The sequence below is a fragment of the Urocampus carinirostris genome, chromosome 7 (genome assembly GCF_059441175.1).
Source record: "Urocampus carinirostris isolate Australia breed hairy pipefish chromosome 7, RoL_Ucar_1.0, whole genome shotgun sequence".
NCBI lineage: Eukaryota > Metazoa > Chordata > Actinopteri > Syngnathiformes > Syngnathidae > Urocampus > Urocampus carinirostris.
In genome coordinates this window covers 15,199,702-15,213,828 of record NC_142355.1, presented here as the reverse complement: position 1 = coordinate 15,213,828, position 14,127 = coordinate 15,199,702, and the positions used below count along the sequence as shown (strand labels likewise).

At 39.9% G+C, this 14,127-nt stretch overlaps 2 protein-coding genes across 11 annotated transcripts in view; one reads left to right on the top strand and one right to left on the bottom strand.

The window, feature by feature from the left end:
* Positions 1–2,478, top strand: part of LOC148362435 (inosine-5'-monophosphate dehydrogenase 1b-like) — a 28,541-nt gene extending 26,063 nt beyond the window's left edge. For 9 of the 10 annotated variants that reach the window (XM_088339856.1, XM_088339854.1, XM_088339851.1 and 6 more), the window contains 3 exons: positions 598–681; positions 872–888; positions 1,981–2,478. In XM_088339856.1, coding sequence (XP_088195982.1) covers positions 598–681; positions 872–888; positions 1,981–2,084 — 205 coding nt within the window. In that variant the 3' untranslated portion in view covers positions 2,085–2,478. The remainder of the gene's footprint in view (positions 1–597; positions 682–871; positions 889–1,980) is intronic. The other variant, XM_088339852.1, reaches the window with a different exon arrangement.
* A 1,242-nt stretch (positions 2,479–3,720) lies between these two features.
* Positions 3,721–9,487, bottom strand: prrt4a (proline rich transmembrane protein 4a). The gene is made up of 3 exons (XM_088339844.1): positions 9,393–9,487; positions 8,797–9,310; positions 3,721–7,093 (listed from the first exon to the last, which is right to left on the bottom strand). Exons 2-3 carry the CDS (start codon positions 9,245–9,247, stop codon positions 5,046–5,048), a joined length of 2,499 nt encoding a protein of 832 aa, XP_088195970.1. The 5' UTR covers positions 9,248–9,310; positions 9,393–9,487; the 3' UTR covers positions 3,721–5,045.
* Between the last annotated feature and the right edge of the window lie 4,640 nt (positions 9,488–14,127).

The following is a 14,127-nucleotide window of genomic DNA, read 5'->3' as shown; positions in this document are numbered from 1 at the left end:
CTGTAAATAGAATGTAACGTAACCAACCATGTGGTTAGAATAGAATACGACACATTTAGGCCTGAAGTAGGCAGATAGAAAAATGCTTAATTGTTCCCTACAAACGTGATAGTTCTTTGGGCACTCCTCAAAATCGAATTATTTGTAAGTAAAATTATTGAAATACCAAGGGTTGGGTAGGGTTACTCTAACTGGATTACTTTCAATTAATTTTGGATTACTCCAATACCAAATATGCTAATAAAAGACAAAAGAAACTAAATATGAATGCAATTATGACTCACAACACGTGAATGATAATAAATCCAAACAGCTTTCCAACATCATTTTTGCCGTTCCATGTATTCCATTACTCCCCAAGCCTGCACCAAATTGAGTCATTTTATCCATATTTAGTTTCTTTTGTCTTTTATTAGCATATTTGGGATTGGAGTAATCCAAAAGTAATTGAAAGTAATCCAGTTAAAGTAACCCCACCCAACCCTGGAAATAACACATACATTATTTTTCCCGTCGATCTAAATGATCTAAAATAAAGAGAAACGCTACCATCTGCTGGACAAAGTTGCAACATGACTAATGAAAAGTATATTCCAGATCGATGATGTATTCTGGAGAGTTGAAATTTGAGAAGAGAACGATGTCAGCTCAGATGGAAGGAGGAGTCCACGGCCTTCACTCGTAAGTATTTTCAGAAACCTTTCCTCATAAGTTTTCATTTTGTCGCTCAATTTTTGGTTTGCCATTTCTCAGACACCTACCCATCATCTCCTGTTTTGATCTCAATGTATTCTGTCCTAATGTTCGGAACCAATAGCCACAAAACATTATTTCTTCTTTCTTCCTCTCCTTACTCATGCTGTCATGTTAGATATTCTTTTGTACCATGTAAGTACACCCATTTTTACTTTTCCACATCTCAAACTATTCATGACCTTCCCCAGCCACCTTTTTAATTTAGCGCACAATATTTCCTAACACTTTTGAGCCTAAAGGGCACATGCATACCTGTCAACCTCCACAGCTCCATGTCCGCACAAACTGTCGTATTTTCCCTTACAAAATACAAAAAAATCTTACACCCTATTTTTTTTCCGAATGATGCAAGATGGGAAATCCCCAGGCGGCATGCGCACAGTAGCATCAAACCGCTCGCAACGAAAAAAACGCTACCGAGATAGAGGCTACCGCGGCGAACTCGTTAGACTTGATGATAGTCGGTGTTTACCGGATGGTACCCATAATTGACAAATTTGCGTTTTTCCATACAGATATTCTTGTCCGTCGTACACGTCTTAAGATACATAATAAACGGACTTTGTATGGCAAAAACGTACAGGTTGACAGGTATGCTCATGTTTTACATTAAATTACTTCCAAAATAATTATTAAATAGAACACAACGACTGGTCGATGCTCGATGATTGCAGATAATAGAAAACTTATTTTTTGTCACTGATAGGGATGAATTAAGATACGTATATCATTTGAGAAATAAATAAGTTTGGGGCAGATTTAGTGAAAATGAATCTATTTCTTTGCAGTTATAGCATACCTGTCAACGTTATCCATGTATTTCATACATAAAATTTTTTTGTCAGGACGGAAAAAAAAATTACTAGGTATAGTAAATAACGCTAAATTAACTGCAATTGGTGAAAAAAAAAAAACATAGATGAAGTAATCGTATATGAATTATCAAACCAATGTTAATTTTCATGTGGTAAATAAACTAAACTTGTTTTTCACAAACCACTTTTTTTTTTATTCTAAAGTAAATAAGTGCTGCATTTGGTTGGCAAGGTTTATTTTCGCTTAATAAGGTGGATTGCAATCATTAATCAGGGGAGAAATTGGCTGAGGTTGACAGGTTTGTAATAACACAGTGGTTGGGGATTACCAGTACGATGGACAGTGCAATGATGTCATCACTCATAAAAAAAGTCAATAATTTATCCTGTTTTGTTCCATCATTTGCAGTTATGAGAAGCGACTTTACTGAGACCGGAGGGAAGGGAAACACTCGCTCTTACCCGGACGTACCCGCCCCAGCCCAGCTTAACAGAAAAAGGAGGCCCACGTGAACAGTTGACCAGATCTGTTATAGTTATCATTTCATATTCAGTAACAGCCTCTAAGATATCATGCGCGGCTTGCAGCTTTACTTATCCCATGACCTGGTCTGAAAACATCCATCCATCCATTCATTATCTGCACCGCTTATCCTCAGTATTGTCGCGGGGGTGCTGGAGCCCATCACATTCATCTTCGGGCAGTGGGCAGGGGATACCCTCAACTGGTTGCCCGCCAGTCGCATGGCACACAGAAACAGACACTCACTCATTCACACATAGAGACAATTTGGACCGGGCAATTAACCTCACATTAATATTTGGGGAATGTGGGAGGAAACCCACGCAAGCATGGGGAGAACATGCAAAAAGGCTGGTACCCATGACCTCAGAATGGTGCCGCTGACTACCTAGCTGCTGTGTTGCCCAGTCTCAAGTGGAAGTTAATCATTTGACTGTACTTAATTATGTATTCTGTATGTGTCCCATTCTACAAACTTTGGACGTACTCTTTTTAAAACTAAACATTAGGTGAACCAATTCCAGGGGAAAGTAATGTGAGGCCCTCTTCTCATGAGCTGTCTGTCTTTCTTTAGGATTGATCTGTCCAAATGTGAGTTTTTTTCCCAAGAATTGATCATTTTGGGTGCTTTAAATGTGATGACACCGAAGCTGAATGGTTAGCGGACAGTTCTGAGGTCATGGCTTTAAATCCCTCTACCAGCCTCCCCTTGCTGAGTTTGCATGTTCTCGCCCATGCTTGGGTGGGTTTCCTCTGGGCACTCCAGTTTTCTCCCACATTCCGAAAACATGCATATCAGGTTATTTGGCTGGTCCAAATTGTCCCTAGGTGTGAATGAGTGAGTGGTTGTAGGTCTCCGTGTGCCCTGCAATTGTCTGGCAACCAGTTCGGGGTGTCCACTGCCCACTGCCCGAGGACAGCTGGGATGGACTCCAGTGCCCCTGCAACCATACTGAGGGTATGGGGTGCAGATAATGAATGGATGGATGAATGTGATGATTTTGGGACCACAAGTTTTCGGCCCAACACCAGCAAATGAAAGTTTCTGGTAAAGTACAAGTCGAAACACCAGCCAAAAATAATACTTGGATAAAAAACAAATGAATTATGTATCCTGTTTAAATTGACGGACAGGAACTGAGACCCGATTAAATGGAATTAAAGAAATTATAAATTGCCATCATTTGAAAAATGTGAAAGAAAATGTTCGGTGGAGATTTGCAGGTGTTTTCATGAAACAAGCTTCTATTTTCCACTGACAGAATGGGATTTTTTTTACTACGTTTATCTGCATTGAGTTGAGTGTGGGTATCGATAAAACAGATTTGGTATAAAAAAAGATCTAGTATATAATGCAGACTCGGTACGGATATACTGTAGAAGCATATTATTACATTTTAGATGTACTCATGCAATATTTTGTTTTCAATTGAACCAATCTGGCGATATTAAGTTATGTGAGAAAATGAATAAACTAGAAACACAGGTAAATAATGAAAAAAAAACATTCTATAAATAATCAATGGAAAATTGTTTTATGAAGACAGATAGGAATCACTGATATATAATTTTTGAATTTTGAGAGAGACAGCGGTGTGAAAATCAACATTGTACCTTATTCCATCATAATTTGACTTGTACTTTACATTTATTACAAATGTTTTATTTCTTACATTGTTATGTACAGTCTGCAGGACATATTGAAATGGTATAAACAAGAGTGCGCAGAAGAATGGCAGAAATGGACAAAAGTTGTACAAATGTGTAGTACTTGGCATTTTTCTGTTTTGGTTGTTGGTGTACAAAAGAAAAATGGAGAGACACATAGACTGCTGAGACCGGCATTCTTATTCATCATTAAAAATACAACAATGGTAAAATGTATTGTCTTTATACTAACAGTTGATCATATTTTATTGCCTGTTTTCCCCTTACTTTAGTAAGAGTAGTTTCCTTATTTTGTCTATTAAATAAACCAAAAAAATTAAGTATGTTTTTCCTATATTTGTGCATTGTTCTGAGAGCTTCAATCAAAACTGAGAACTACTACTGATATAAAGAAAAACTTGCTTTTAGTAAATGATTTAAATAATTGGGCAATAATACATGAACTATCATACCGATGTTAATTTTGAGAAATATTCATAGGTTTGAAATATTTTTATTTCTTTTAAATAGATGAATCCATTCCTAGTTGTCGCAACCATGCTTGTCTGGTATCTTGCTGGTACACTTTGCTCATTTGGCACTTGTTTACATTCGCTTTTCAACAAATACAGTGGCATCTAGTGCTCAAATATTAAACAATAAACAATGTACCGTTAAACTCATAATATGAGCTGTTCAAAGAGTGAAGAGTAATTTGATTTTGCTACTGCCAAGTTAGCAGTGATTTGTCATGTTATTGAATTATGTCCATATTTGAATATTAAATTTATACAATACAAACTTTACAATAAAATATGCTATATACAATAAAATTTTAAAATGTGTGAAAGTTACAATTTGTACATTTGATACCCCCAAAAACTGCAGAGGTGAATCTCAAACAACCATAGGGTATAAAACTAAGAAAAGGTCAGTTTTTAAAAAATGACAACATACATACCAAGAATATTCTCATATAAAATGCATAGTAGGGGAAAAAAAATGTTTTAAAGTTCTTTGTCATAATTGCCTGACGACCAGTTCAAATTGTACCACAACTTTTGTTCGTAGACAGCTGGGTTTGGCTCAGACACCTTAACAACATTTGTGTGGCAAAGTAATAAAACAAAATAGGTTTTTTTTTCATAACATCTTAAAAGGGTGCTGTGATTTAGTGCTATGATCTACCTAACAAAAGATTATCCGTATCATGATTTTGAAATGCAGCCGAGCTTCCTGAAGACTTCCTTGTATACTCTGGTTATTCCCGTGCATTTACTGAAATGATCTCACTGTCTATAATGCTACAGTTCAATTGTTTCACTGCAAATACTGAAAGAATCGATTTCCTTGCACACACTGACAAATTCTGCCTGCACGGCTGTATCCCATTCTAGCTGCTTGCTCTCGCTCAGGTGTTTGGTACCTGCCAAACGTTCTGATGCTTGGCCATCTTTGGAGGTGACACTCAAGGTTCTGTAACGTCTATAGTAAGACAACGGAGGGATGGCTCTTGGGAGGCTGTTCTGTGCCATACCTTGCCCTCTATTGGCCCAGGAATTGGAGCGTGGCTTTTTTGTATCCTTATTACACAGACCTAGAGTTGAACCAGAGAAGCTTCCTTTCCATTCAGCCTTCTGTGATGAAATAGATGCTTCGTCGTGAGATTTCAAGATACCATGAGGCTGGGAAGATTTAGAGTTGTTCTCTTGATCCAAGTCTCCACAAGAAGAGGTTCGACAAAAATATGTTTTCTCACAGACAGTCTTTTGATTTGATGTGTCTTGGTTGAAAGAACCCAATGAATGGCTGGATGAACCATGGAAGAGTCTTGGCAAGCCAAATATGCTGTGAGCAAATAAAGACTCATTAAACAGAGCTTGATCTATGCTACGGGACAAATCTATTGGAGACGGAGGCCGTAGGTCCACATTCGAGTCAGATCCTAAACTCGGGGAGGATAGCTGGAAGAATTCATTTTTGGCATTGTTCACTGGGCTTGCGGGTGGTGATAGTAAAATAGACTGGCATTGGTTTGGGGAAGATATCAAACCAAGCCCATGTCTTTTAGGCTCAACTATCAATCCTAAAGGAAGAACATCTGATTGTCCTTTTGTTGTAACACCACACAGGACTATCCTTTGTTGTTTGTCTTGGGACCAAGAAATCACTGGTGAATGTGCATGTCCTGGAGAGGGCGCTGCAGTGCCACATGAAGGAGAGTTGCAGGACAGTCGAGCCCAAGATCCTGGTCTTCGATGAGACTTGAAAGACTTGTTATGACAGAAAAGTGGTTGTGTTCCAATGAGAGACAAACCAAGGCATACACCCGCTTCACACAGCCGGCATCCGACTTGGTATCCCCACCAAGGCCATGGTAGAAAACCATAACGTGCAACCCCACCATAGCCAAGAGCGTGAATGATTCCATAGAATTGAAGGCCTGCACATCCTAACAAACACAGGGAGGCCCCAACTCCGGCAGCTGCTGCCCGACCCCAGTCTTCTTCTTGTACAAATGGGCAACTTTTGGGGTGTGGTATCTCAGGGGACCCTTCGCACTTCTCATTGTCATCCAGCCTGTAGATGTGTGTTGTGTCTACTTGTATAAGACAGTAAAATATTACATAGGAGCTAGAGAGAAAAAGTGTCAAGCACACAAAGACACCCTGCGGCACCAAGAGTATGCTAGCATGTAGACTCTGAAAGACGTGAAGTATACCAATGCAACCTAGAGAAACACCAAAGTGTAATAAGGATGCTGAAATCAGGACACAAGGTTTAGGGAGGGCAGATAGTGAGGGAGAGATGGCGAGTGAAAGAGAAAGACGCTTACGAGAGCGCAGAGAAAGAAGGAAAAAGGCCATGGAGAAGGCTGATATCAGACAAGGGAAGGGCAGCTGGGAGAGCAGTAGAGAGCTCAGAGGAGAAAGGCGATCTTGATGTCTGTAAGCGTCATAGAGCAAGCAAAAAGCCTGTATTCCTGTGAATCCGAGGAGAAATAAATGCAGCATGGTGAAATAGGGGCTCCCTGATGGACAGCGGATGGGCAGGCCCACCAGGCAGACCACGGAATTTAGGCCAAACATTGTGAAGACAGACCCCAGACCGTAGATGTGTGCTTCCCAGGCAAATCCCCATGTGGCAAGAGCAGTATTCCAATCAGAATACAGAGGGACAAAGAAGACTGCACTATGATCCAGAGAGGGACCTTGGGAATTACTGGGGGGAAACTCATCCTGGTACAAGAGAGTCCAGGTAGGTATAGTTGTTCCAATGGGTGTGACTGATGTCTGGAGAGGACCGATAGGCTTTGGAAGTTGCTGATCATCAGCAACATCTTGAAAACCATCTGTTAAAACAAGAATACAACATTTGGAATAACAATGAGAAAAATGTGTCATAAGCCACTAGACTATATTCCAAATTCCCAATTAGCATGCAGGTGACTGCCTTCTTTGAATAGGCTGATTGCAAACAAGCTCTAAAGGAGAAAAACGTACTGCAACTCTGCATTTTTAGTGAGATTTTGTTTAAAATATATCAATTATTTCCCATACGACAACACCCTTTTGAAAGGAAACATTTCAAGGGGAGGTATAGAGGTTATTTGGCCATGTCCCAGAGACAGGTGGCCCATGGAAACGACCCCGGACAGGCTGGACAGACTAATTCTTCCGGCTGTCCCGGGAACCCCTCGGATTCCTGTCTGACAAAATGGCTGGAGATAGGCAGGTGTGGGGTTCCCTGCAAAGGCTGTTCCACCCGTTAACTGATAAATGATGAGCGGATTGATTGGACCATGTAAGATAGATTTTGCACAAGATAAAAAGCCCTCGAGATTGCAGTGTAGCCATTGATGTTTGGAGAACACAAATGTAGCGGAATAGAAGAAGCTAATCCATTATAAAACAGAACAGGCTTGTAAGTGGGTCACACAGAGAGTGGGAAGCGAACACAAGTAACACATGTGAGTGAGGCAATATCGACTGTACTGCTATCATTTTGCCTTGCTGTTAATGTACTGAGACTGTTTCATGTTACTGACTCATTATAGTAGGATTTTGATGAGATGTGCTAAGTGCAACCAGAAAATGACACTCATGCTCATATTTAGTGGATAGAAATTAAATGTATCTGTTGTTGTTTTCTGCCAGTGTAGATGGATTTCTTTGATTAAATTAAACATCAAATGGGCACAACCTTTCTTGGCATCATTTCTTTTTAACAGTTTTCTTTTTAGGCTATTACAGGGGTGGCGAACCCGTGGCTTTAGAGCCGCATGCGGCACTTGGCCAATAAGAATGCGGCTCTTTGCTTCATCATATTTTCTATATATTGTGGCTCTTTGCTTTGTTTCATGTTTAGGTTTTTTTTTGTGTGTATTGAGGGTGGACACTTTCCTTGAAATCAACACAAGAACAATACTTGTTGTATTATAAGGAGAGGAGTGTGTTATGTGTGTGTTTGTGTGTGTCTGTCTGTCATGGCAGGTCAGGGCGTGGTGTGGCTCTTTCGGCTCTTTCTGTCAAACTTGTCTGCCACCGCTGGGCTATTGTGTCAGTTAGATGCTATCCCAGATGACTTTAGGTGTTGCTATCGATTCGTGTCAGTAATTTAAGTGTCAGCTTCACTAAATCCATTTTTAATTAAATACTGTGTGGCAAGAAGCATCTGAATGTTTAACCATATGGCCAACATTCTACGTCCAGTCAAAACGCTAGTTTTCAGCTTGTTAAACTAAAGCCAAAGCTCACGTTGTTACATCCCACATTGCTTCCCAACTTGAAATGTTAAAAAGGGAGTGTCAAATCCACTTCCACAAGGTCAAAAAAACTTTGACGTTTTGGTCTTAACCCAGCCCTTTTCAAATTGGTGGGGGGCACTTGTGATCCCAGGAAACTTGTGTCCCTCCCTACACAGAATGTGGTTAGTTTCATATCTACTCTAGTAGATGGCAGGGGCTTTTATTGCCTGGTCATTTTAATTTGTTTTGGACCATAGTTTGTGATATAGTTACAGTCGAATATGGCAGTGTTCCGTGCAAATATTTACCTCTGTCTGTCTCCGGGTTAATTCCTTTGATCTGAGCCGCATCCTTAATAGAAGCTTTCGTCATAACCAATCTTCTGGGTCTGTCAGTGGATACAGGTGGACTGCTGCTCTCCTTGTTAGACATAATATTTATATCAAGCCATTCAACTGGCGAAATGTGTGAAATAATTCCATCTGCCGTTGTTAGGTTATCTCCTGCGTATCTCTCCGTCTTCATCTCCTCGACCTTTTGCGGGGAAGGATTTTTCTCTGGAACCTCCCCAACATCATTATACTCTCCCACAACTCCTTGCCAACTCACAGATGGACTTGGGGAACGTCCAAGTGTGTTTTCCCCATAATCATAATCAAAGGGTGTATGTGAGGATCCTTTTGAATGTTCTCCGGTAAGGAACACTGTTTGAAATGATAGAAGCCATGACAGGGTGTAAAAAGCCCTCCAAAAGAACATGGTGAGGTCGTATTAATAAGCCATGTATCACATCTTGGACCGAAATTTGCTTTTTTTGTCCCCCTAGAAGCAAAAGATAATTATGAATATTTAAAAACATGAGCAATGTTTGCCATACACAGTAATCCTTTTTTAATATTCTTACCGCATCAGTAACGCACTCTGCTGCTCCCAACACTGAATGGCTGCGTAACTGCACTCTCACTGCGCTTTATTTTTTGTGCACATCGGGATGCAAGCGCACACACACACTTGGAGACCCCACCCCCTGCAGTCTTGATAAGGCTCACTCACTCCTCACAGCGTCAGTATTATTCAACACTGTTCTTAAATTGCAATACAGTTAAAACACATTTTTTACACAATTCGGTTGACTGCATTTTCTTTATCAAATGTTAACATTTTAAACCAGATTTACAATTCATACAACTACAAACCCTAATTTGAAAGACCAGCCCTTGGTTGGAGATTTTATATACAACAATTCCTGATAGATAGATAGATAGATACTTTACTTTACTTTCCAGTATATAACTCTAGCATTAAGTCCCAATTTGAAATGGAAATGTTGAACCCTATTCAAATTCTAAACCCAAACTTGTGTTTGAAACACAAATCCAGGCTTTAAACCCTAATTTTAAACCCTTACTCGAATGCGTAGCATTAACAACTCAAAAACTTGACAAATCCTTTCTTAACACCTAACTTGAAAACTCCTACAGTGGAATATTAACATTAATGATCTATTGGAAGGGTATTTGAATAACTGTCTCAAAGCCTGCTTTGATAAGACAATCATGTATTATATCAAATACTGTACATATGTGAGATGACATGACTCATTAATCGAGAACCCCAAAGCCAGGCAGTAGGCAACTGTTGTCTGACAGCAACTGATCAATAACAACATCAGAAGCTATTGACAGCTGATGTGGATGTGGCCTTTGTGGTAAAGCGTCCAGCATGCAACAGCGACCAGGAATAAAATCCTCTTCAAACAGCAAAGTAGATGTTAGAAGTAGATCATTAGAAGTGAGGAGGATGCTGAGATCTCGCAGCAGTAGTCTTGAACACAAAACACCAGAAAGGATGATCGACATTATTCCTATCTACGAGGAGAAAATGCATGAATTAAGTAGGTTAGGTTTGAACTCTAGTTAAAGCGACATGAAGATAGCATTCCTAGGTTAAACGTTTTGTCAGTGACTTTGTGTGCTGCTCCTCATATAAATTCTGACTATTTTTGCAGTAGCTAAGTCATATTTCTAAAAGTATAAAAAACAGCATTCACACATTAAAATCTATGTTAATGTTTTATTATTTTGAAAAACTCACCTAAATACCGACTGGGGTAGTGTGAGGAGGGTGACGAGGACAGCAGAGAAAATCATCGGGACTTCTCTTCCCTCCATTCAGGACATTGGCCAGAAGCGCTGCCTATCCCAAGCTAAGAACATTATCAGGGACCCCTCTCACCCGCATCATGGACTGTTCACTCTGCTAGCCTCTGGGAAAAGGTACTGCAGTGTGCGGTGCAGGACCACCAGGTTCCACAATAGTCTTGTCCCCCTGGCCATTAGACTGTTAAATGGTCACTCAAACACATAGTAAATCTAAACTGCTGCTAATCTGTACATCTGTGGGTTTTGTTTGACTTTTTGCACTACTGGCAGTTCTTTATAGCTAGCCACTCCTTGCACATCTGTTTCTCTGCACTATTGTACTTACAGCGTTATTGTTACAGTGTTATTGTTCTGTTTACCTGACTTGTTTACCTGACTGCCCATTTTGCACATCTGGTTAGCTACTCCTCTTGCACTATTTGCGCTACTGTAAAATACTATACATAGCCATAATTATTTAGTATATTATTAGCACTCAATACTACAACTCAATACAACATTTTATTTATATCTGTACATTCAAGGAAACTGTGCGGGTCAGATATATCGACATTTCGTTCTGTATACACGTGTACTAGAATGACAATAAAGTAGATCTGAATCTGAATCTGAAAATATATGATTTCCTAACAGCAATATTACATATTTTTGCATGTTTTAAGGCTAAAGATTTTATTTAATGATTTGATCTAATTTGTGATAAGGAATAAACTTGTCTTCAACTAATCGGGGCGGCAGTAGCTCAGGAGGTAGAGCACTCGTCTTGGGATCAAGGGATCCCAGTTTGAATCCCGGCTTGTCCGTGTTACATGTCGAAGTGTCCTTGGGTAAGACACTGAACCCATAATACCCCCAATAAGCAGGTTAGCGCCTTACATGCCTGCAAGGCCGCTATTGGGAAATGTGGAGCACATTGTAAAGGGCTTTGGGAAGTCACTGACTTGAAAAGCGCTATATAAATGCAGATCATTTCATTTTCATTTCATAATGTATCAGCATCTGGGTGAATACCAGCCTTTTTTAAGGTATCTGCACTTGTTAAGGTGGCTAATACCAGCACCATTAGTCTTACAGTGCCTCTAAAAAATAAAGGAAAGCCTGATTGGCCTTTGATGAATACCATATTAAAGTAGCAGTGCATATTTAATTACAGCAGGAGTTCGGAGAATTATAAAATGGAGATGAAGTGAGTGCATTGGAAGAAGGCGTACTAGATAGATAGATAGATAGATACTTTGTTCATCCCCGAAGGGAAATTCACATTTCCAGCAGCATCCAACTGAGAACAATCGAGAACAATCGAAAATAACACGGGAGCTGCTGGAGTGGCTGCCATTCGTGACGGCGCCGGAAGAAAAGATTCAATTTGAATCATGTACAAACAAACAAACAAACAATTGAATCATGTACAAACAAACAAACAAACAAAATATTCATGTTTCAGTAATTTCTGATACTGATATAACCAGGTAAAACTAATTTTAAGTTACCTGTCCAAATGAATGTTGTGCCATCTCACCTTTCCCACTCTCTCTCCTGCAGTTGACTTGCTGCTGCTCGCTCCTGAAACTAATACTTACCTCTTAGGCTAATTTGAACATTTCTGTAATAGTTGCTTAGGTGGTATGGAACCCAGAAGAATAGTAATTCTGATTATCTTGTGTGAGCAAAGATATATTAGAGTCATAGAAAAACATGAAAGCTGATATAAATCCATACGTGCAACAACCAGACTGAGCAAGCTGGATACACCCGGATAGCCTGAAAAGAGTGACAAGCTGGAGTTGGTCAGAGCTGGTGTAAAGGGCTTACTTTAGTGACTAGTGGGAGAAGCTACTGCGTGTAAATGTTTGCAACACCAAAGCAGAATTTGTTAATGACACTTAAGGATGAAGCAAGCTTTAATACATGGAGTGTTTACAATACCAATAGAGGCTAATAGTGGCCGGTAGCCTGCAGCTAAATGGCTAACATGAGTGGCTAGAGAAGGAAACAAGCGGGGGGAAAAGTTGAAGACAACTAGCACCCGATACCTGGAATCCAAGACTGATAAGTGACTGCCAAGTGATAAAATTATTGTAAGAGACTACGGTTCAGGGTTCACGGATCCCTTAACAGCTTGTGTTGTAAGGGTCCCAAGAGGCAGAACTCTGGACAGCTTTCTCCACTGTTGACTGTTCGTGGCCTGTTTTTGGGTCGTGGCAAAGTTGGCAACAGTCCATTTCTTTATGTTGTCAGCCCATTTCTTTTTCGGTCTTCCTCTCCTCTTGCCCTGGAGAATTATCTTGGTCAGTCCGGATGATCTTGTGACATGACCATAGCACTGAAGCTTCCGTCAGCGCACAATTGACAACAGTTCTTTGTACGGTCCAATGTTCCCTCTGATGCTGTTGGCACATGGGCTAAGTAGCTGATGGCTAGAAGACTTATGTAGCATTGCATCTCCATGCGCTGGATTTTCTTTTCCAGTTTTGCTCTGAGAGTCCATGTCTCGCAAGCGTAAAGGAAGATGGAAGTAACCAGTTCTTGCATGAGTCTGATATTTGATTTCATTGCTATGTTCTTTTCACTACAGATGGGTTTAGGTCTGGCAAGTGTGGCTGTGGTTTAAGCTATCCTGGCCATGATTTCTGGTTCTGACCCCTCTTCTTATACTCTGCCAACACAAGGAAAGGCCCACAATCTGTCACACAAGACCAGGGCACACCAGGGCCCCTTCATCTACAGGAAGTGACCTGCCTCCCCAGCTGTATAATAAAACAAAAATGTGGAAATGGTTTTGAACATCCCTGTGCAAAGCCTGAAAAAATATTTACATGTACAGTACTTAAAATGCTTTGGACAGTTCCCCAACAAGTGGCATTAAAACACCTAAAGTGGGCAGAGCTTGTCAGTTAAAAGTGCTTCCTGGAATGGACATTAAAATTACAGAGTGTCTGTCCCTCATAATCAAATGGCTGAAAGGTGGCGTGAAGCAATGTAGAGTGTGATGGGACTAAAATCCACTGGCCTAATGGCCTACTAATTCAATTCCCTGGGACGTTCTAAAATAGATGTTGATTTACATAATTTTGGACTTAAAACTAAGACACACATTAGGTCTTTCCACTGACTGGTAAAGGAGGACAAATGCATTTACAGTTTTTGAACAGATTTTTTTAAACCAATGTTTTTAACCAGGGTTCTGGGGCACGCAAGTGTGAGGAGATACCTTATCTAGTGTCCTGCAGGAAGTAACACAATTTTATCTTTGAAAAAAAGCATGCCATTGGTCAGTGTCTGTGCTTCGTTCCAGTCCTCAGTCGAGTAAATAACATTTATCCACATCAGGTTTTTTTTTATATGCTAATTATCTGCTCATGAGATTATACTTGGATGTATGTTTAATGATTCATTTAGTTGGATGAACCTGTTGAAGAATTCACTGCAAAAATAATAAAACTAATGAAATAAAGTTAAAATTTTTAAATAATTTTG

Excerpts from the sequence above, each read along its gene's own strand:
- prrt4a (XM_088339844.1), bottom strand. The coding sequence starts at position 9,247 with ATGTTCTTTTGGAGGGCTTTTTACACCCTGTCATGGCTTCTATCATTT. Across the intron at positions 7,094-8,796 it reads TAACCCGGAGACAGACAGAG|ATGGTTTTCAAGATGTTGCT; the intron begins GTAAATATTTGC and ends TTGTTTTAACAG.